The 22,200-nt window shown below is 42.2% G+C and overlaps 2 protein-coding genes across 2 annotated transcripts in view; one reads left to right on the top strand and one right to left on the bottom strand.

Annotated features, from left to right (window-relative positions):
- Positions 1-22,200, bottom strand: part of LOC130291911 (protein kinase C epsilon type-like) — a 226,882-nt gene that overhangs the window by 167,678 nt on the left and 37,004 nt on the right. The gene's annotated exons all lie outside the window — the stretch shown is intronic.
- LOC130291547 (protein kinase C delta type-like) lies at positions 7,924-20,559 on the top strand. The gene is made up of 3 exons (XM_056540417.1): positions 7,924-8,452; positions 13,040-13,356; positions 19,203-20,559. The coding sequence occupies exons 1-3, from the start codon at positions 8,033-8,035 to the stop codon at positions 19,759-19,761; spliced, it is 1,296 nt and encodes a 431-aa protein (XP_056396392.1). The 5' UTR covers positions 7,924-8,032; the 3' UTR covers positions 19,762-20,559.

The raw sequence follows: 22,200 nt of genomic DNA, 5'->3' as shown, positions 1-22,200 counted from the left end.
GAAGCATGATGAGACCATATAGTGTCTGACTGGCACAGCCTGGAGTTGGCAGCAGCATGAGTAGACACCAGGGCTTCATAATCCCTAAGAATAAAAGGCGAATTTTTAAATTTAAATTGAAGATTTAGGTAAGCTAGTGCTACCATAAAAAAAATGTAGGCCCAGACCCAGGCCCAGCATCATCAGTAAACCATATATTGGCTGAATGACACAGCCTGGAGTTGGCTGAAGCATGAGGAGACCATATAGTGTCTGTATGGCACAGCCTGGAGTTGACAGCAGCATGAGTAGACACCATGGCTTCACAATCCCTAAGATTAAAAGACAAATTTTGAAATTTAAATTGAAGATTTAGGGTAGCTAATGTTACCATAAAACATGTTTAGGCCCAGACCCAGCAGCATCAGTAAACCATATATTGGCTGAATGACACAGCCTGGATTTGGCATGAGGAGACCATTAAAATTTAAGAATTTTAACCCCTTGGGGACCGAGCCCATTTTGACCCTAAGGACCAGAGCATTTTTGGCAGTTCGGATTACTGTCACTTTAAGCATTAATAACTCTGGGATATTGTACTTATGAATAGTGTTGCTCACGAATATTCGCAATTCGAATTTTATTCGCGAATATCGCATAATCGCGAATTCGCGAATATTCGCGAATATAGCGCTATATATTTGTAATTACGAATATTCGTTTTTTTTTTTTTTTTTTCACAGTACACATCACAGTGATCATCCCTCTCTGCTTCCAGCTTATGTGGTGTAAGAAGGCTCTAATACTACTGTGTGAGACCGGTGTGCGAATTTTCGCATATGCGAAAATTTGCATATGCTAATTTTCGCATATGCTAATGTTCGCATATGCGCATTTTCACTCATGCTAATTTTTGTATATGCGAAATTTCGCATATGTTCATTTTCGAACACGCGAATATTCGCATATGCGAAAATAAAATGAGAATATTACGAATATGCGAATATTCGCGATTATGACGAACATTCGTACATATATTCGCGAATATTCGCGAATTCGAATATGGCCTATGCCGCTCAACACTACTTATGAATTTGATTCAGTTTTTTCGTGACATATTCTACTTTATGTTATGGGTAAATTTTCGTTGATACTTGCATAATTTCTTGGTGAAAAATTCCAAAATGTCATGAAAAATGTGAAAAGTTTGCATTTTTACAGCTTTGAAGCTCTCTGCTTGTAAGGGAAATAGACATTGTAAATAAATTATATATTGATTCACATATACAATATGTCTACTATATATTTATGTCATAAAGTTGACATGTTTTTACTTTTGGGAGACATCAGGCGGCTTCATAGTTCAGCAGCAATTTACAAATTTTTCACAACATTTTCAAAATCTGAATTTTTCAGGGACCAGTTCAGTTTTGAAGTGGATTTGAAGGGCCTTCATATTAGAAATACCCCATAAATGACCCATTATAAAAACTGCACCCCTCAACGTATTCAACATGGCATACAGAAAGTTTGTTAACCCTTTAGGTGTTTCACAGGAATAGCAGCAAAGTGGAGGCGAAAATTCTAAATCTTCATTTTTTTACACTAACATGTTCTTGTAGACCCATATTTTTTTTATTTTTACAAGGGGTTAAAGGAGAAAAAGCCCCCTAAAATATGCAACCCAATTTCTCTAGAGTAAGGAAATACCTCATATGTGGATGTAACATGCTTTGTGGGTGCACTAGAGGGCTCAGAAGGGAAGGAGCGACAATGGGATTTTGGATCGAATTTTGCTGAAATGGTTTTTGGGGGACATGTCGCATTTAGGAAACCCCTATGGTGCCAGAACTGCAAAAAAAAAAAAAAAAAAAAAAAAAACACACATGGTATACTATTTGGGAAACTACACCCTTTAAGGAATGTAACAAGTGGTACAGTGAGCCTTAACACCCCACAGGTGTTTGCCAAATTTTCGATAAAGTTGGATGTGAAAATGAAAAATTTTATTTTTTTCACTCAAATGCCGATGTTACCCCAGATTTTTCATTTTCACAAGGAGTAATAGTTGAAAAGGTCCTCCAAAATTTGAAACGCCATTTCTCTCAAGTAAGGAAAAATATCATATGTGGATGTAAAGTGATCTGTGGGTGCACTAGAGGGCTCAAAAGGGAAGGAGCGATATTGGGCTTTTGGAAAGCAAATTTTGCTGAAATGGTTTTTGCGGGGCATGTCTCATTTAGGAAACCCCCATGGTGCCAGAACAGCGATAAACACCCTGCATAGTATACTATTTGGGAAACTACACCCCTCAAGAAACATAACAAGAAGTACAGTGAGCCTTAACACCCCACAGGTGTTTGACGACTTTGCGTTGAAGTTGGACGTGAAAATGAAAAATGTTTTTTTTTTTTTTACTAAAAGCTGATGTTACTCCAAATTTTTTAATTTCACAAGGAGTAATAGGTGAAAATGTCCCCCAAAATTTGAAACCGTGGGCTGTGCAAATGAAAAATTACATTCTTCATTTTCACAGATCATTCTTTAAAAAATCCGTCAGTCACCTGTGGGGTGTTAAGGCTCACTATACCCCTTGTTCTGTTCCATGAGGGGTGTAGTTTACAAAATGGGGTCACATGTGGGTATTCATTTATTTTTCGTTTATGTCAGAACCAGGGCTGCCATCAGAAATTTTGGGGCCCCTTACACAGCTCATGGCCTGGGCCTGCCTGCTATCATTGTCTATGAAAAAAATATCTTAAAACACAGGACAAGAAAAACAAGAGCCCTTTAGTTTAAAGGAGAACTCCAGGATGTAACAACTTATCCCCTTTCCTAAGGATAGGGGATAAGTGTTCGATCGCAGGGGGTCCGACCTCTGGGGCCCCTCGCGATCTCCTGAACGGCACCCCGGCTCCCTGCATGAAACAAGCATTTTCAATCACAGCATGAAGCTACGGCCGACACGCCCCCTCCATGCAGTTCTATGGCAGAGCCGGAGATTGCCGAAACCAGCTCTCCGTCTCTCCCATAATGCTGCATGCAGGGGGGGTGTCAGCTGTAGCTTCGTGCTGTGATCGAAAATGCTTGTTTCATGCAGGGAGCTGGGGCGCCATTCGGGAGATCGCGAGGGGCCCCAGCGGTCGAACCCCCTAACCTTAGGATAGGAGATAAGTTATTACATCCCGGAGTTCTCATTTAACCCGTACAGGACCTAGGGCGTATGCATACGCCTCCTGTACCTGGGTCTTAAGGACCCAGGGCGTACAGGTATGCCTGTGGGAATTCCGGTCCCTGCCGCACGCCGGGCAGGGATCAGACTGGGGTGACTGCTGATATCAATCAGCAGGCACCCCGCACAAATGCCGAGGGGGGTCATCAGACCCCCCCATGTCGGCGATCAGCGCAAATCGCAAGTGAAATCGCACTTGCGATTTGCGCAATTCCGGGTCTTAAGGGTCACGTGTGACCTGATGACCCGGAGATACAAGGTGATCGGGGGTGTAGAATACACCCCCTATCACCTACTGTATCTATGGGGAGGTGGTGATTTCGCCAGCCCCCTAGGAGAGCTGCTAGCAGCCGGCAGGGGAGGGGTTAAACGGCATCCTCTGCAGCGCTGACCGTTAGCTGGGTTCAGTCAGCACCCATCTGCACCCATCGGATCACCTCAGGAGACCTGAAGATTCCCTAGATCAGGGACAGAATCAACCAGAGGGAAAGGTAGGGAAATCCATGTAATAAAGTAAAAAAAAAAGTTTAAAAAAAAGTTAAAAAAATAAAAAATCCCCCACGACCCCTAATAGGGCTCAAGAGCAGTATTGCTCACGAATATTTGAAATTCAAATATTTGTCACGAATATCGCATATTCACGAATTCGCAAATACGAATATTAGTTTTTTGTTTTTTTTTTTAACCACAGAGCACATTGTAGTGATCTCCTGCGATGGATACATGCAATACTTGTTTCATTAGAGACCCTGAGGTGAGATCCTGATTCCTGAGGGGATTATTTGGTTTATGCGAATATTCACCATTAGAATATTCGCGAATATTTTCTACGCCCTTCTGATGCCTGTCAGCCAATAAGAGTTCTGCAAACACAGTTGTCAGAGGTTAGCAACCTCCCCAGCAACCAATAGAAAGTTGCCCGCCCGATCGTTATATAAGATCACTCACAACATGTTGGACTATATAGTAGTATATAGTTTAGGTCAGTGTTTCTCAACCAGAGGTGCCTCCAGCTGTTGCAAAACTACAACTCCCAGCATGTTGGACTATATAGTAGTATATAGTTTAGGTCAGCGTTTCTCAACCAGAGGTGCCTCCAGCTGTTGCAAAACTACAACTCCCAGCATGTTGGACTATATAGTAGTATATAGTTTAGGTCAGTGTTTCTCAACCAGAGGTGCCTCCAGCTGTTGCAAAACTACAACTCCCAGCATGTTGGACTACGAAATACCGCAAATTCGAATATTGCATATGCCGCTCATCACTATAAGTAGTATATGTCAGTGTTTCCCAACCAGGGGTGCCTCCAGCTGTTGCAAGACTACAACTCCCAGAATGTTGGACTACGAAATACCACAAATTCGAATACGTCATATGCCACTCATCACTATACAGTAGTATATGTCAGTGTTTCCCAACCAGGGGTGCCTCCAGCTGTTGCAAAACTAAAACTCCCAGCATGTTGGACTATATAGTATATATAGTTCAGGTCAGTGTTTCCCAACCAGAGTGCCTCCAGCTGTTGCAAAACTACAACTCCCAGTAGGGTGGACTATATAGTAGTGGATAGCTCAGGTCAGTGTTTCACAACCAGAGTGCCTCCAGCTGTTGCAAAACTACAACTCCCAGCATGCCAGGACAGCCCTTGGCCAATTTTAATTGAGGGCCACCTGCGCTCACTAATTTATTTACCACCGCTGCACAGAAGTCCACGACAACGGCGAAACTCACGGAACGCAGCCCTGTGATGTCAGGCATAAATTATTAATTATGCTAAATAGCATGGCTGGTATTTTTTTTATAAGAAAGGTGGCGACCCTACCTACACACCTGTGTTTCCCAACCAGGGTGCCTCCAGATGTCAAGCTGTCCAGGCATGCTGGGAGTTGTAGTTTTGCAACAGCTGGAGAAACACTGTTTTGAAAACACTGCTATCTGATCTTATATCATAATTTTAAAGGGGTTCTCCGGTGAAAACCTTTTTTCTTTCAAATCAACTGGTGCCAGAAAGTTCAACAGATTTGTAAATTACTTCTATTAAAAAAATCTTAATCCTTTCTGTACTTATTAGCTGCATGAATACTACAGAAGAAATTCTGATGACATCATGCCCACAGTGCTCTCTGCTGACATTTCTGTCCATTTTAGCAAATATAAAGTAATGGCAGCATGGAGGCTCAGTGGTTAGCACTGTTACCTTGCAGCACTGGTGTTGAGGGTTCAAAAACCACTAAGAACAGCATCTACAAATAGGTCTGAGCACTATATCAATAAAGAGTTATTATTATAATGTCAGCAGAGAGCACTGTGTTCCAAAAATAAAGGAACTTGCTCTGTAGTATTCAGCAGCTAATAAGTACAGGAAGGATTAAGATTTTTTAATAGAATTAATTTAAGAATCTGTTTAACTTTCTGGCGCCAGTTGATTTAAAATAAAAAAGGGGAGGAGCGGCAACCGCACGCTGCCGTATGCGGGAACCGTACTTAATGTATTTCAATGAGCCGTCCGGAGTGAAACGCAGCCTCCGGTTGGCTCATTTTTCGCCCGCATGCAGTCTCCCAACCGTACCTAAAACTGTGTTCAACCCCGGTTTTATGACCGGTCGGGAAACCGCCAACCAGAGGCTGCGTTTCACTCTGGCCGGCTCATTGAAATATATTAAGTACGGTTTCCGCATACGGCTGCGTGCGGTTGCCGCTCCTACCCCAGCCCCCCCCCTACCCCTGCCGTATGCGGGAACCGTACTTGTAAAACGCAGTGTGAACCCAGTTTATCCTCACTTTTGCTGAAATTACTTCCAACCATATTGCTGCTGGCTCCAGGAAATAATTTGCATACAGGTGGAGGTATAAGAGGAGAGAACTACAACTCCCAGCATGACCGCGAGTGGCAGACTTTTATTATGTGATATCAGAGAACATTACAGAGAACTACAACTCCCAGCATGTCCGGACTGTTATTATGTGATATCAGAAGATATTACAGGAGGAGGTATAAGAGAACTACAACTCCCAGCATGTCCGCGAGTGGCAATTATTTTTGCGATTATTTTCGCATGGCGAAAATTCGCATTGTAGAAAAAAACGGCACAAATATAACGAATATGTGAATTTCACGAATATAGGACGAATATTCGTCCTCATATTCGTGAAATATCGCAAATTCGAATATGACATATGCCGCTCATCACTACTCCCTACATGATGGCACAGTCTGAGATATAAGTTATATGTGAAATATAACTTATATCTCTGACTGTACCATCATGTAGGGGGGCAGTGAAAGGAAGGTAGAAGATGGAGTAGGCTTCCCCGCAGCACAGAGTATTTCTGGCAGACAGTCTGCCTCATGACAGTTCCCTCCAGAAATACCCTGTGCTGCTGTGCTATTTCTTTAATAAATCTTAGAGGCCTCAGCCTCACCCAAGCAGGGGTGGGAAAAGAGCCGCAATACACAAAATGCACTATATCTATTTAGCTGTAGATTAAAGTGCTGCTTTAGTCAGCAACTCACAAATGACGTCTTCTCTAATCAGCGTCGTTCCCTTCTCCATCTGGTCTGCGCCATCATGACAATTTCTTCCAGCCACAATTCTTCACCATTAAACCTGCAAAACAAACCTATTAGGCTCCACACTTTTTTTCCATGGGTGACAGAGGGGTGTAGAGGAGTGTACAGGGGTGACAGACGGGTGTAGAGGAGTGTACATGGGTGACAGAGGGGTGTAGAGGAGTGTACATGGGTGACAGAGGGGTGTAGAGGAGTGTACAGAGGGGTGTAGAGGAGTGTACAGGGGTGACAGAGGGGTGTAGAGGAGTGTACAGGGGTGACAGAGGGGTGTAGAGGAGTGTACATGGGTGACAGAGGGGTGTAGAGGAGTGTACAGAGGGGTGTAGAGGAGTGTACAGGGGTGACAGAGGGGTGTAGAGGAGTGTACAGGGGTGACAGAGGGGTGTAGAGGAGTGTACAGGGGTGACAGTGGGGTGTAGAGGAGTGTACAGGGGTGACAGAGGGGTGTAGAGGAGTGTACAGAGGGGTGTAGAGGAGTGTACAGGGTTGACAGAGGGGTGTAGAGGAGTGTACAGGGGTGACAGAGTGGTGCAGAGGAGTGTACATGGGTGACAGAGGGGTGTCCGCCCCTGTCAATGATTAACCTGTCGACAGCTTATATAGAACATCTCATTCTCCCATAACGGAGACTAGACACCAATAAATTTTATGATAAAAAATAATTCATGATACTCAGCTTAAAATAATGTCCTAGTGATGGTAAAGCCGTATCATGTCAATATATACTGCCCAATGGACCTACAACCTAATGTATGTGGGTGATGACCACTTATTGGATGTAGCAGAACATTAGAGGCCCTTCCAAGGCTTTATTATTCCTACCATTAGCAGCAGGTACAATAGCTGGTTATTCCTGCACCAGGATCATTTGGATTCCCCCACAACCGCCCTTATTATAACCTTCCAGCAGAGTCTATGGGCACCACTGCCAACCTATACAACACATAAAAGTCACATCACTCTGCTCCATCTACTAATAAAACAGCACTACAAGAACCAGCCATGAATGTCTCCATTCTTCTGGACACTAGGCTATCACCATGATGTCCACATTACAGTGTATATGGATGCACAGGTCCCTGGACCACTGGCAGCAGGTGCCACCTGATGTTTCTATGACAACACATCACCTGGACAACGGCTGTTGTTGTTGTTTACCCACAACTCACAGTTGGACCGAGCGGACGGACGTCTACAGGATCCCAGAGATAGCGGCTTCTAGAGGAAGAGGAGACGGCGAGAAGGAGAAGATGAAGAGGGAAGAGGAGCAGATGGAGAGCGGAGAGAAGAGAGAAGAGGAGAGGAAGAGTGAAGAGGAGAGTGAAGAGGTGGAGAAGAGAGGAGAGAAGAGGAAGAGAGAAGAGGAGGAGGAGAAGAGAGAAGAGAAGAGGAAGAGAGAAGAGGGGAGCGAGGAGGAGGAGAAGACAGGTCAGAAGAGGAAGAGAGAAGAGGAGAGTGAAGAGGAGGAGAAGAGAGAAGAGAAGAGGAAGAAGGTGGAAGAGAGTGAGGAGGTGGAGAAAAAGAGGAGAGGAGAGGATGCCAGAGTATTGGAGGATGAGGAGCCAAGACCAGGCACCAGCCAGGACCCCGGAACATCAAGCAACTACCCCAAATTTAACATCACACACCTAACTGTCCATCAGGTATTGGGTAGGGGCAGCTTTGGAGTGGTAAGTTTATTTAAGTTTATTTCCTGTTAAAGGGACAGTCAATGTGTTTTTCCCATTTGTATTCTGTAGATAAATGTGATATTATTGCTTTCTGTTTTCAGCCCTTATGCTCATGAGGATAGCTGTACATAATGGGGTGTAGAACAGACAGTCCAGTATATAGCCAGCCCCCATGATCACTCCTATATATCACATATCTGCAGCACTAGAGACCTCCAGTAATGTTTATATCCCTGTGTGTGACAGATATCGGGCCCTTATATAACGCTGCACTTTAATAAGTCTCCTTATTAGGTCCGGTCTTCTAGAGAGGGGTATTAGACTGTATTAGAGAGCAGATTGGGGGTAGTTGCATTGTTATTTACCTGTCTGGTTCATATATATTATACATAGTGCCCCTAGGCATGTAAATAACATTGACTGTCAACCCAAAGTCCTTGTCTACTGTTCTTTATAGACATATTACAAGTGGTTTGTTATTGATATGTGATCCATTTGTGTAGGGTTATGTTGGTGTATAATAATATAATAACTTCTTACTATTATGAATTGTGGTACAGTATGTTTGCAAAAAGAAAAATAAACTCCTACTTGACTTATGTTAGGCTGTTACAAATATTTCATATTGGGCCTCTTGTACTATTGTGTTTTATTCTGATGGTGTTGTTGTAAAAATATAATAAAATATTTACAAAAATGTGAGGGGTTGTACTCAGTTATGTCAGATACTGTGGGGAAGATTTATCAAAACCTGTCCAGAGAAAAAGTTGCCCAGTTGCCCATAGCAACCAATCAGATCGCTTCTTCTATTTTTAACAAGGCCCCTGCAAAATGAAAGAGGCGATCTGATTGGTTGCTATGGGCAACTGGGCAACTTTCCCTGGGCAGGTTTTGATAAATCTCCCCCTGTTTATTTCACTGTAGTTATCTTTTTAAAGCCATTTATCTATTTTTTTATTTTTTTTTATTCACTGGCACTATACTGAACTGATATGTATTTCACATGTATTGAATTATTGAATATATAGGCCCAGATTTTTCAAACTGAGTGAGAGAGAAAGTGGAGAGATTTTTCCACAGCAACCAATCACAGCTCAGTTAACAAGCTCTGGTAAAGTGATAGCTGAGCTGTGATTGGTTGCTATCGGAAAATCACTCCATTTTTTCTCTCACACAGTTTGATAAATCTGGGCCATAATGCCACCATGATGAATTGTCTTTATATATGTATGATGAATATACATGTTATATTGTTTGGTATTGTACTTTATTTGTATATTATAAGGAGATTTATCTGAACGTGTCCAGAGGAAAAGTTGCCCAGTTGCCCTTAGCAACCAATCAGATCGCTTCTTTCATTTTTAACAAGGCCTCTGCAAACTGAAAGAAGTGATCTTATTGGTTGCTATGGGCAAATTGGCAACTTTTCCTCTGGACAGGTTTTGATAAATCTCCCCCTGTATGTTTATTTATCTGTAGTTATCTTTTTTAAGCCATTTATCTATTTTTTTTTTATTCACTGACACAATTCTGAACTTATATGTATTTCACATGTATTGAATATATAATGTCACCATGATGAATTGTCTTTATATATGTATGATGAATATACATGTTATAGTGTTTGGTATTGTACTTTATTTGTATATTATAAGGAGATTTATCAAAACCTGTGCTTAGGAAAAAATGTCTAGTTGCCCATGGCAACCAGTCAGATGGCTTCTTTCATTTTTAAAAAGGCCACTGAAAAATGAAAGAAGCGATCTGATTGGTTGTTATGGGCAACTGGTGAAGTGTTCATCTGCATAGGTTTTGTCCCTATGTATCTGGGCATATACAGCCCCTTAGTGATGTGTGAACATGCTTGTAAAAGGCTTCACTGAGAAGATGAAATGTTGCAGTGATGTGATAAAATAAAAGACCACCTTTTCACTATTCTATGGAGTGTTGTAATATTTTTTTATATAATATATACCTATACATACAGGCGCTGTGATCTGTAGTTTTTCCTGGTACCACTTGTGCATTATATTCTGGTGACACCACATCTCAGAAACAATGGAATAAAATAGTCACATATATGCAAAAGTGATATCAACAAAAACTACAGATCAGGGTGCTGGCAAAAACAGAGCCGGACCACACTGCAGGAGCAGTGCAGCCCCAGCTAAATACAAACATATACACAAGAGCCTGCAGCCATCCTACTGTCCAACACAGGGCTGAAAAAAAGCTCTCTGGCCAGGGGTAGGGGGCCTTATATAGGGGTCTTAATTGTTTAATTATCGTTACTTGGGTTGGAATTTTTTTTTTAACTGACTTTATTGTAATGTATATGTACAACATAATCATAGACAATATAAGGCATGAAAACAGGAGACTGCATAATCCTGACCGGCAGGTCAGCTGAGGTGAACAGGTGCAATAAAAGAGGTGAACATATACATCCTACTCTGAACAATTGCAAACTCCAATACATGGAAAAACACAAGATGAGACTCGACAGACACAAGACAGTGGGTCTCAAGAAAGTCCAGCGACTGGACATACATGTAGACAGACAACACTCACTCGACAACAAGATAGAGAGAAGGACAAACAAAAAGAAAAAGACAAGGACGGGAAGGGGGAGGGGTTTTGGAGAAAAATACCGGGTTCCAAATAGATCTAACTGGGTAGAAAAGAGAATACATAAGAATGGCAAAGGGGAGATCATGGCGGGGGTGGGCTTAGTTGATCCCTGAGAGCCAAGAAGCGTGAAACATTATAGCTTTCCTGTGGAGGAGCACACCATCAGGACCATGTTTTATAGAATTTGGAGGGGTTCTTGTAGTGCTTGTTGACCAAATATTCATAATTCACAGCCATATTAACCAAAGCCTTCCAGCCAGAGAGGGTTGGGACTCTTGGATCCATCCAGCGCAGGGCTATGGCCTTGCGGGCTAAAAATAGTACCTCCCTAAGGAAATCAATTTCACTGTGCTTCCATTGTTCCTCATCAAAAAGGCCCAATAGGCACAGTTTATTATCCATTTGTACCTGGCGATTCAGGGTTCCCACAAATTGTACAACTATATTCCAAAAATCACGAATGGCTGGACAGGACCACATCATATGCAGGTAGTCTGACTCACCGGCACCACATCTACGACAATCCAAGGTCAAACGTCTGCCCATCCGGACAAGTCAAATTGGAGTGAGGTAAGACTGATGGAGCATACATAGTTGGATGAGTTTGTTATAAATAGAGGGAGAAACATACAGGTGAGAAGATAGAGCATCACTCCACTCCTCTTCAGTCAAGTCAGGTATGATTGCTTTACAACATGGCTCCACTAGAAGTGGATCCCCCTCCATCTTAGCACTTAACAGGGTGGTATAGAGAGCAGATATTAGGCCCCTAGGGCCTTGTGACTTAAAAACACCTATAATGGGGAAGTGAGAGAAGGGTGCGGAAGAAGCCGGGAATTGTAGCAAGAATACGTGTGTGAGCTGGAGGTATTTATAAAAAGATTGTCGTGGGATGTCCTTATTATCTTGGAAATATTGAAAGTCCCTAAATCCAGTACCGTCATGTACATTATCTACAGTGAGAAACCCATGGGATCTCCAGAACTGAGGGTCCAATGTCGTAGAAAAGTGGGGCAGCAGGGGATCAGACCACAGTTGTCTATCTAACATGATGTCAATATATGAGAAGATTTTTCGCAGTGGCCCATACTTGGGATGCTAATCTATGCATAGGGAGTCATAGACCACCCAAGCCTGATCTACCCTCCAAAACCAGCTGGTGATGAGGCAGCAATGATGAACAGTAGTATGGGGGTTGGGTAGGTGATGAGGCTGATATGATGCACAGTAATGTGGGGGTTGAGGTAGTGATGAGGCTGATATGATACACAGTAATGTGGGGGTTGAGGGGGTGATGAGGCTGATATGATACACAGTAATGTGGGGGTTGAGGGGGTGATGAGGCTGATATGATACACAGTAATATGGGGGTTGGGTAGGTGATGAGGCTGATATGATACACAGTAATGTGGGGGTTGGGGGGATGAAGCTTATTTGATGCACAGTAATGTGGGGGTTAGGGGAGCTATGATGTTATTATGTTGGGGTTTTCTCCTGTGAAACTTTATGTATTCATTACATCCTTACTACATCTTAATGCACCTAGGATTCACCTATGGAAATAAAACAGACCATCCCCACACAGTCCCTATCTACAGTTGGCTGTAGTCATACCTATGTGGTATTGGAAATAAAGGAAAATATTTCTTATAGTCATACCTATGTGGTATTGGAAATAAAGGAAAATATTTCTTATAGTTATACCTATGTGGTATTGGAAATAAAGGAAAATATTTCTTATAGTTATACCTATGTGGTATTGGAAATAAAGGAAAATATTTCTTATAGTTATACCTATGTGGTATTGGAAATAACGGAAAATATTTCTTATAGTTATACCTATGTGGTATTGTAAATACATAACATTTCCCATAGTTATACCTATGTGGTATTGTAAATACATAATATTTCTCATAGTCTTCCATTTGCTCAATTGCTCCTTTTGGTTTCTTTCAGGTGGGCCTGGCATCAGTCCCCGGCCGAAACAACTACGTCGCCATAAAAGGAATCACCAAAACAGCGAACAATGCAGCAACCCTACAGAGAGAGCGACGGATACTCATGCTGGCCCGAGACTGCCCGTTCCTGTGTCACCTGTATGCTGCACAGCAGTCTCAGGACAATGCCTTCTTCATCACCGAGTATCTGTCCGGCGGCAGCCTGGAGGCTTTGCTCAGAATGTGCAGCAGTCTGAACACCGACACAGTAAGGTTTTACACAGCTGAGATTGCATGTGGCCTCCAGTTCCTTCACAGACAGAACATCGTCCACCGGTATGTATAACTTCCCCACACCTTTCTCCTTGTCATATTGTAAATAATGCACCCAACTTTCTGTGGTTACCCACGGTGATGGCAGGACCACAGGGTGTAGCGGTGTAGGTGGATGGGGCAAGATGGTATTAACTCCAGGGGCAAGGTGTTATTAACCCATAATGTTCATGATGCCAGAGTGGTTTTTGGGTACCGGCACCACCCAAGCGGCATCTCCGCTATTCCAATAGCAAGGCAGTGAAAATGAGAGTCCACTACCAGGTTATGTTTTAACAGAGGCTTTACTGAGGTCAGATAGGTGTTATTATCTTCACAGCTAGGCCAGAATCCCAGAGAGGTGGCCAGGAACACAGAAGGACCTCGCAGCTTGCTGGGATCAGCTATACTTGTAGTAGAATTGAGTTGAGGCTTGACTAGACTGTGGATAGTGACAGCGGACATAGGCTTGACTCACTGGAATGACTGTAGATTTGAAGCCTTCCAGGCAAAACAATTAGAAACCTGTTCACACGTATTAGAAAACATTTTATTCTATCCGCACCAGAAAAGGCGCCCCTCGCCTCATATCCCAAGTAATAGAATCGCACAATGGCAACTCAGAAGTGTTACATTTATAGGATTAGAACGTGTCTACCCCTCAGCTGGAGTTAGAACGGAAAAGAAACTATTAAAAAGAGAAGCACACTGGATAATATAAACTAATGCCACCGGCCCTTTAGGTCTTAATGATAGAATAGATATGGCAGCATGTCTTTACTGCTTGATCACTCCTCTCTTATGTCTCCCTTGTTGTCATTGTTTTTAACCACGTGATTCGTAATGAGTCTAAGGTGATTGGAGGAAGGTGTGTCTAATACCTGAATAAATGTACCTGCAATCCAGACCTGAGTATAGGCCAGATGAAGCACTAACCTGTGAGAAACGGCTACTGTTGCCTGCTGTACCCCTCCCCCCCACACTGTCCCTCTCCTGTAACTATTATGTGAGTATCAATAAAACTTAAGAAGAAGACCGGTGAGTTGCCGACTTTTTTTCTCTACGAACTGTGTAAATGTGATATTGCCACATGGGTAACTGTCTAAACTATTAAAATGAAATGTTAATGATTTACTAACATTTAAAACAAAATTTTTTTTTACTTTTTTTCTAAAGCAAAAGGAAAAGCGGAGGCTAATTTTTATTGGGCGAATGGTTTATTTACATTCTATTGTTTTTTACTTTACACTTTATAGATAGCACTCCTATACACATGGGGGTATGTGCAGACTGCAGAGCATTGAACCCGACCCATGTCTGTAGTACAGATTCTGTGGTACTACAAACACTAGGGTGAACCCCCATTTGTATAGAAGTATATGTACTACATACAAACTGCTTTACCCATGGGGGTATGTGCAGAGCATTGCTTCCTACTGTCTGCAGTACAGACACTAGGATGCAATGCTCTGCACATACTGCCATGTGTATAGCAGTGTGTATCTAGTACACACTTACACTACTATACACATGGGGATGTGCAGAGCATTGCATCCTAGTGTGTGTACTACAGACACAAGTGTGCAATGCTCTGCACATGCACCCATGGGTATTGAAGTGTGTATATATATATATATATATATATATATATATTGCTATACTCATGGGGGTATGTGTAGAGCAATGTCTGGGTTTAAACAAATATGTAATTTTGCTGAACAATCTGTCCCCTTACCTCTATATCAGTGTTTACCAACCAGAATGCCTCCAAGTGTTGCAAAACTTGGCATGCTGGGAGTTGCAAAAGCTGGAGGCTCCCTGGTAGCAGAAATTATTGTGTGACATTGGTATGGAGCAGAGCTGAATGTGTGATTATGTGCAAGCATGACTACGCACACACTTAGCTCTGCTAGATACACACTCACACGCTCAGCCTGCAGCATTTACACAATCACACACTCAGCTATGCTGCATTTACACAATCACACACTCAGCTCTGCTGCATTTACACAATCACATACTCAACTCTGCTGCATATACACAATCACACACTCAACTCTGCTACATACACACATACTCAGCCCTGCTACATACACACTCTCACACACTCAGCTCTGCTACATACACACAATCACACACTCAGCACTGCTACATGCACACAATCACACGCTCAACTCTGCTACTTACACACTCTCACACACTAAGCTCTGCTACATATACACACACTCAATCCTGCTACATACACACACTCACACACTGAACTCTGCTACATACAAACACTCACACACTCAGCTCTGCTACATACACACACTCAGCTCTACTACATACACAGACTAAAACACTCAACTCTGCGACACACGCTCACACACTCAACTATGCTACATACACACACTCAGCTACATACACACACTCACACACTCAGCTCTGCTACATATACTCACATATACACGCTCAGCTCTGCTACATACACACATTCACACACTCAGCTCTACTACATACACGCATTCACACACTCAGCTCTGCCACATACACACTCACACATTCAGCTCTGCTACATACACACAATCACACACTCAACTCTGCTGCATACACACTCATCTCTGCTACATACACACATTCAACTCTGCTGCATACACACACAAAACTCAGCTACATATACACACTCACACACTCAGCTCTGCTACATACACACATTCACACACTCAGCTCTGCTACATACACACACTCACTCAGCTCTGTGACATACACACTTAACACACTCAACTCTGCTGCATATACACACTCGGCTCTGCTACACACACACATTCAACTCTGCTACATGCACACAATCACACACTTAACTCTGCTGCATACACACAATAACACATATACATAGACCTAACAGCCTTCCTCCTTCTCCCTCCCTGCACATACAGTGGTATATTCTTAGCTGTATGGTCACCATGGTTACACTACACAGGTGCAATCTCCTGCACTCATTAAGAACAGCAGGGAGTTTGAATTTTACAGTTTGAAGTTTGAACTATTCCAGGAAGGGGAGGTGAGAAGCAGCAGCACACATGATTGGTGAGCAGTGGGTCAGCGGAGGGTGGGACAGGGACTTCGACAGAGGTTGCGGTGGTGCAGCCTAGCATCTAGCCACATGTCCGCAGCAGCCTTATGACTGCCAGCGCCCAGACAACAAATCGGACAATTATTCGATAATGGGATTCGTCAACAACGAATCCTGCTATTGAATTTCATCGATTTTATCGAATAATCATTGCAGCCCTACTGAGATCTCTGGTGTTTGCTGGTCTCAGTAACGTGATGGATGAGCCAAAGAGAGAGAATTGTAATGGCCTTATATAGAGGGGGCTGAGCCAAAGCCCATTGGTCATGCTGCAGGTCATGTGTAAACCTGGTGGCCTCTGAGTAACATGTGATAACATAAACATAACATGTGACATTTCACAGGTCCTTTAGACATTTACTAGAGTCCTCCAAAGGTCCTTAATACTGACTATACATTGACATACTGACTATAATCTTATTACATTGACCCGTTTACGCAAAATCAGGTACATGTACCTGATGATTAGCGGTGACTTTGCGCAACATCAGGTACATGTACCTGATGGACATAAACTGTCACAGCGCCGCCGCGCGCTGTGACAGTTTTATGAAACTTGCTGTGCTACACAGCAGGACCTCCCTGAAGCCGGCCAGGGACCAATCGCAGCGGTCCCTGGCCGGCGATCGCTGCTATTGGTCCGTCAGTTCAGACGAACCGAAAACAGGGATCTGGCGGCGGTCTCCTCCTTCCCCCTCTCCTCCGTCGCTTCATTCAGTGAAGCGATCGGTGGTGAGAGGGGCCCCGTTGGGGGAGGCCACCCGCAGCACTCAGGATCGGAGCGCAGCTCCGATCCTGAGTTAACCCTGTAGACGCTGCGGTCACTGTGACCGCGGCGTCAATTAGGATTACAGAAGGAGGGAGCTCCAACTGTCACCATCGGCGCTCTGCAAAGTGAAAGCAGAGCGCTGATGGTTGCCATGGCAACCGGAGGACTGACAGTAGCCTCCGTTGCCATGGCAACATGAGTGATCAGTCTCTACCTAAGGTAGGGACTGATCTTTCCTATGCCTGTCAGTACTGACAGACATAGGCAAAATTCAATGGAGTACAGATGTGTACTCCATTGAATTCTGTGTATAACAGTAAAACAAAAAAAAGTTAAATGTGAAATAAAGTGAAAAAGAAATTAAAAAAGTGAAATAAAAATGTGAAAAAAAATTAAAATAAAAAATATGAATAATAAAATGAAAAAAATTGGAAAAAAATAGTAAAATAAATTATATATATATATATATATATATATATATATATATATATATATATATATATAATACACCCCAACACAAACTCAAAAATAGTCCCCCCAAAAACATCAACATGTCCCGCAAAAAAAGAGTCCATACACAATTGCGTCAGTGAAAAAATAAAAAAGTTATGGCTCACAGAATACGGCGAATTAAAAACGTGATTTTTTTTACTAAAATCGTTTTTATGCTATAAATGAACTAAAATATAAAAAAAAGCATAGAAATTTGGTATCGCCGTAACCGTATCAACCTGCAGAGTAAAGTTAACATGTCTTTTATACCGCATGACGAACGACCTAAATTATTTTAATAAAAAACAACTGCAGAATAGATTTTTTTATGTATATCACCTCATAAAAAATAAAATAAAAAACGCTCAAAGTGTCACATGTACCCCAGAATGGTACCAATAAAAGCGTCAACTTGTCTCCCAAAAATATTTTTTCACCCCAAGGCCTCTGCAACTTTATATGATGCCAACAAAATATCCTAAACTAAGAGGGTGCCCCAAAATCCACATAGCACTCCTTCATGTCTGAGGCCTGCATGAGAGACACATAGCGCAAAACGGCCACATATGGGATATTTCTAAAAACGTCAGAATTCAGGGAATAAATCTTGAGTTTTATTTCTTTGTCAACACCTATTGTGTTACAGAAAAAAATGGATAAAAATGAAAAATCTGCAAAAAAAATGAAATTTTTAAATTCAGCCTCCACTTTGCTTTCATTTCTGTGAAGCACCGAAAGGGTTAATAAACTTCTTTAATGTCATTCTGACTACTTTAAGGGGTGCAGGTTATAAAATGGGGTGATTTATGTGGGTATCTAACATTCAGGCCCCTCAATTCCACTTCAGAACTGAACTGGTCCCTGAAAAATCAGATTTTGAAATTTTCTTGAAAATCTGGAAAATTGCTGCTAAACTTATAAACCCTCTAACATTCTAAAAAAGTAAAATAATGTTTATCAAATGATGGGAACATAAAGTAGACATATTGTACATGTGAATTAATCATTAATTTGGTGCGATATGACTATTTATGGTACAAGCATAAAATGTAAAGTCTAGAAAAATGCAAATTTTTCATTTTTTTTCGCCAAATTTTTCATTTTTTTTACAAAAAACGCTGAATATATCAATCAAAATTTACCCCTAATGTAAAGTACAATATGTCACGAAAAAAACAATCTCGGAATTGGATTGATAAGTAAAAGCATTCCAGAGTTATTACCACATAAAGAGACACATGTCAGATTTGAAAAAAAGGCCTTGGTCATTGAGGCCAAAACAGGCTGTTGAGTAAAGGGGTTTTAAATAACACTATAATAACAGCAGGGGAGACACTGCAGGAGAGCCCCCAGGTCACCGAGGGACTCAACCTGACAGGGCCTAAGTGTAGTGCAGGACCATGTCCTGTACTGGGACATCACATTTCCATCGGCGAATTTTGCCTAATTTTACTTTTGTTTTTTTATTTATCAATCTTTTTTCTTCTTTCATTGCAGAGATATCAAGCCAGATAACATCATGCTGGATAAAGATGGACACATCCGCATCATAGATCTCGGAGTTGCCCAAGATGGTGTCACCTTCTCCAACAAGATCCAAGGAGTGATGGGCACATTACCTTACATGGCCCCAGAGGTGCTCCAGAGGAAGGACTACTATGCAGCAGTTGACTGGTGGAGCCTGGGGATTGTTGTATCCCGGATGTCAGCAGGTCGTTCCCCATTCTACTTTGGCTGCAACAGAGAAATGGCTCGCAATTCCATCACCAGAGAGAAGCCTAATATTCCATCTTGGCTCCCTGCTGACCTGAAACATCTGATCAAGCAACTGCTGCGCAAGAATCCTGAGAAGCGGCTGGGTGTGAACAGGAGCATCAGAGGCCACCCATTCTTCACCACCATCAACTGGGAGGAACTGGAGCAGAGGAGAACACAGCCACCATTTACACCATTCAAGGCAGCTCTGAAGAAGGGACACCTGCCGTGGCCAGAGGTAGAGACAGCTCTTCACCCCTTGGAAGGATTCTCTTTCATAGCTCCAAGCTGGGAATGGTAAGATCAGCCCACGGCCCAGAGCTCTGTGCCATCTCTACCATCTGAGTGCTGCAGATTTCCATCAAGATGTTACCCTGGATCTTAGCTCTACATCCATCAATATCTGGCACCTTCTGAAGACCCTCTGCACCCAGGAGAGGCCTGTGCTTGTAACACCTCAGCACAGGCCGGTAAGTATCACACATCATCACACATACATTAGGATCACACACATACAGGTAGATAGAAATATACACACAGGTACATATATAGATAGTATAGACACATACACACAGACACACACAACAGATAGGGGTAGACATCGGCTTTGATCCTGGGACTTGTTCCGATCGCCATATTTGGGGTCAGGAAGGAATTTTTCCCCTTTGAGGACAATTGGCTTATTCCTCAAGGGGGTTTTGCCTTCCTTGGGATCATCTCGGCCATAATAGGGAAATATTCCCACAAATAGCAATGTATAAAAATAAATAATAAAACTAGTATAATATATGAGGATTTTATATAAAATAATACATATTAGTTTTCCATATTAGATAGGTCAGGTACTGGCTTTTGATCCTGGGACTTGTTCCGATCGCCATATTTGGGGTCAGGAAGGAATTTTCCCCCCTTACATAAGGATAATTGGCTCTTTCCTCAAGGGGGTTTTCGCCTTCCTTTGGATCAACACAGTATATAATAAGGCTTTGCCTATACATTTATATTTCACACATAGCAAAATAAAAGATAACACACATTTCTGAAATTTGCAGTATCCCCAGTATCCCCCTACTAGAACTAAAATAAAATGTCATTTTTCCACTCTACATTATTGTGTCTGTGTCTTTATTTTCATTAGATGATATGTTTTGTTCTAAATAATACAGTGAAACCTCTAGGAGAAGACCACCCAAAATTCCATTTTAAATTGGTTTTCTGTGGGGGGGGGGGGGGGGGGGGTCTTCTTAAAATAAGACCACTATGTATAATGTATGATGGTCTGGAAATTAATCACACAAGATCTGCTTTGGATATGAGGGTGGTCTTCTCGAAGAGGTTGTGTTTTGGAGAAGTAAAGCTGGGTTCACAGTTCCTGTATACATTTTCAATTTGAAAACCGTACAGAACCGCATTGAAAACCGTACAGAACTGTATTGAAAACCGTAAGCCAAAAGATGCATTCGGTTGCGTCCGTTTTACATCATGAACGGTTTTGTCAGTTTTTTTTTCCCGTAACCAAAACCATAGCCTACCACGGTTTTTGGTCTGGGTGAAAAAACGTATTAAACCGTATACGTTTTATTTTTTTATTTTTTTTTACATGTGAGTCAATGGGAACCCAACAGAACCGTATGTGCGTACGGTTCCATCCGGTTTTCACCATACGGTTTTTGACATTGCACAGTTTTTTTCTTGGAATTTCAATCAAACAAGTAAAACTTTATTAATAATGGAGTGAAAAGTTAAAAACTTATATGTTATTTTTTTCTTAAAAAACGGATGCAACCGTACATCATTTTTCAACCGTATACGGATTAAAATTTGTACACATGTTTTGATACAGTTTAGTCAGGTTTTGAGGAATCCATTTGTTATTAAAAACCTGATACAGGAACTGTATTGCAAAAAATGTGGTGTGAACCCAGCCTTACACTGCAAATGCAATTCCTTAAAGGACATCTGCAGTGCTGGGCAAAAAAACTTTTTTTTACCTCATTTAATAGGTCTTTGAAAGACCTTTCCAACGATGTCTCCCCCATCAAAATTGGCCCAGTCTTTCTCCCGTTATCAGCACACGAATTACGGAGGAGAAGTGAAAATAAAACTACATCTCCCATCATGCCTTGTGCTTACTTCCTGTAAGCTGCTGCCCTCCCCCTGTTCTATCCCCCCGAGCAAATTATTATATTGTAACGCCCACATCTCCCTCCCCTATGCATACACCCTCCCCTTCTGCTCATCTCCCCCTCCCCATGCTGCTCCTGTCCAGTGATGAAGCAGCTGCCTCCGTGCTCACTGTAGTGTGGACACTGGAGAGTGGAGAGTGAAAGTAAAAATGGTAAAAAAACATAATTGTTTGTCTATAAAACTGTCCTGATAGGGGTCCCTCCATCTTTTTCACAACTACAACTCCAAGCATGCCCAGTTATTTTATATGCTGTTCGGGCATGCTGGGAATTCCAGTGGTGCCTCCAGCTGTTGCAAGACTACAAATCCCAGCATGCCCTGTCAGCTTTCTGCTGTATGTGCATGCTTGGAGTTGCAGAGGTGACTCCAGCTGTTGTAAGACTATACATCCAAGCATGCCGTGTCAGCTTTCTGCTGTTTGAGTGTATAAAGGAGTTGTAGTTCACCAACACCTCTATTGTATCTCTGTAGTCTCCTGGGTGTTGTAGTTCACCAACACCTCTATTGTATCTCTGTAGTCTCCTGGGTGTTGTTGTTCACCAACACCTCTACT

Source organism: Hyla sarda, chromosome 9 (assembly GCF_029499605.1).
Source record: "Hyla sarda isolate aHylSar1 chromosome 9, aHylSar1.hap1, whole genome shotgun sequence".
Classification (NCBI taxonomy): Eukaryota; Metazoa; Chordata; class Amphibia; order Anura; family Hylidae; genus Hyla; species Hyla sarda.
Note: the sequence above shows the minus strand (reverse complement) of the source record. Positions and strands in the feature narration are given on the sequence as shown.

Coding starts and splice junctions, on each gene's coding strand:
- LOC130291547 (XM_056540417.1), top strand. CDS start 8,033: ATGAAGAGGGAAGAGGAGCAGATGGAGAGCGGAGAGAAGAGAGAAGAG. Junction 8,453..13,039: donor GTAGGGGCAGCTTTGGAGTG/GTAAGTTTATTT, acceptor GGTTTCTTTCAG/GTGGGCCTGGCATCAGTCCC. Junction 13,357..19,202: donor AGACAGAACATCGTCCACCG/GTATGTATAACT, acceptor CTTTCATTGCAG/AGATATCAAGCCAGATAACA.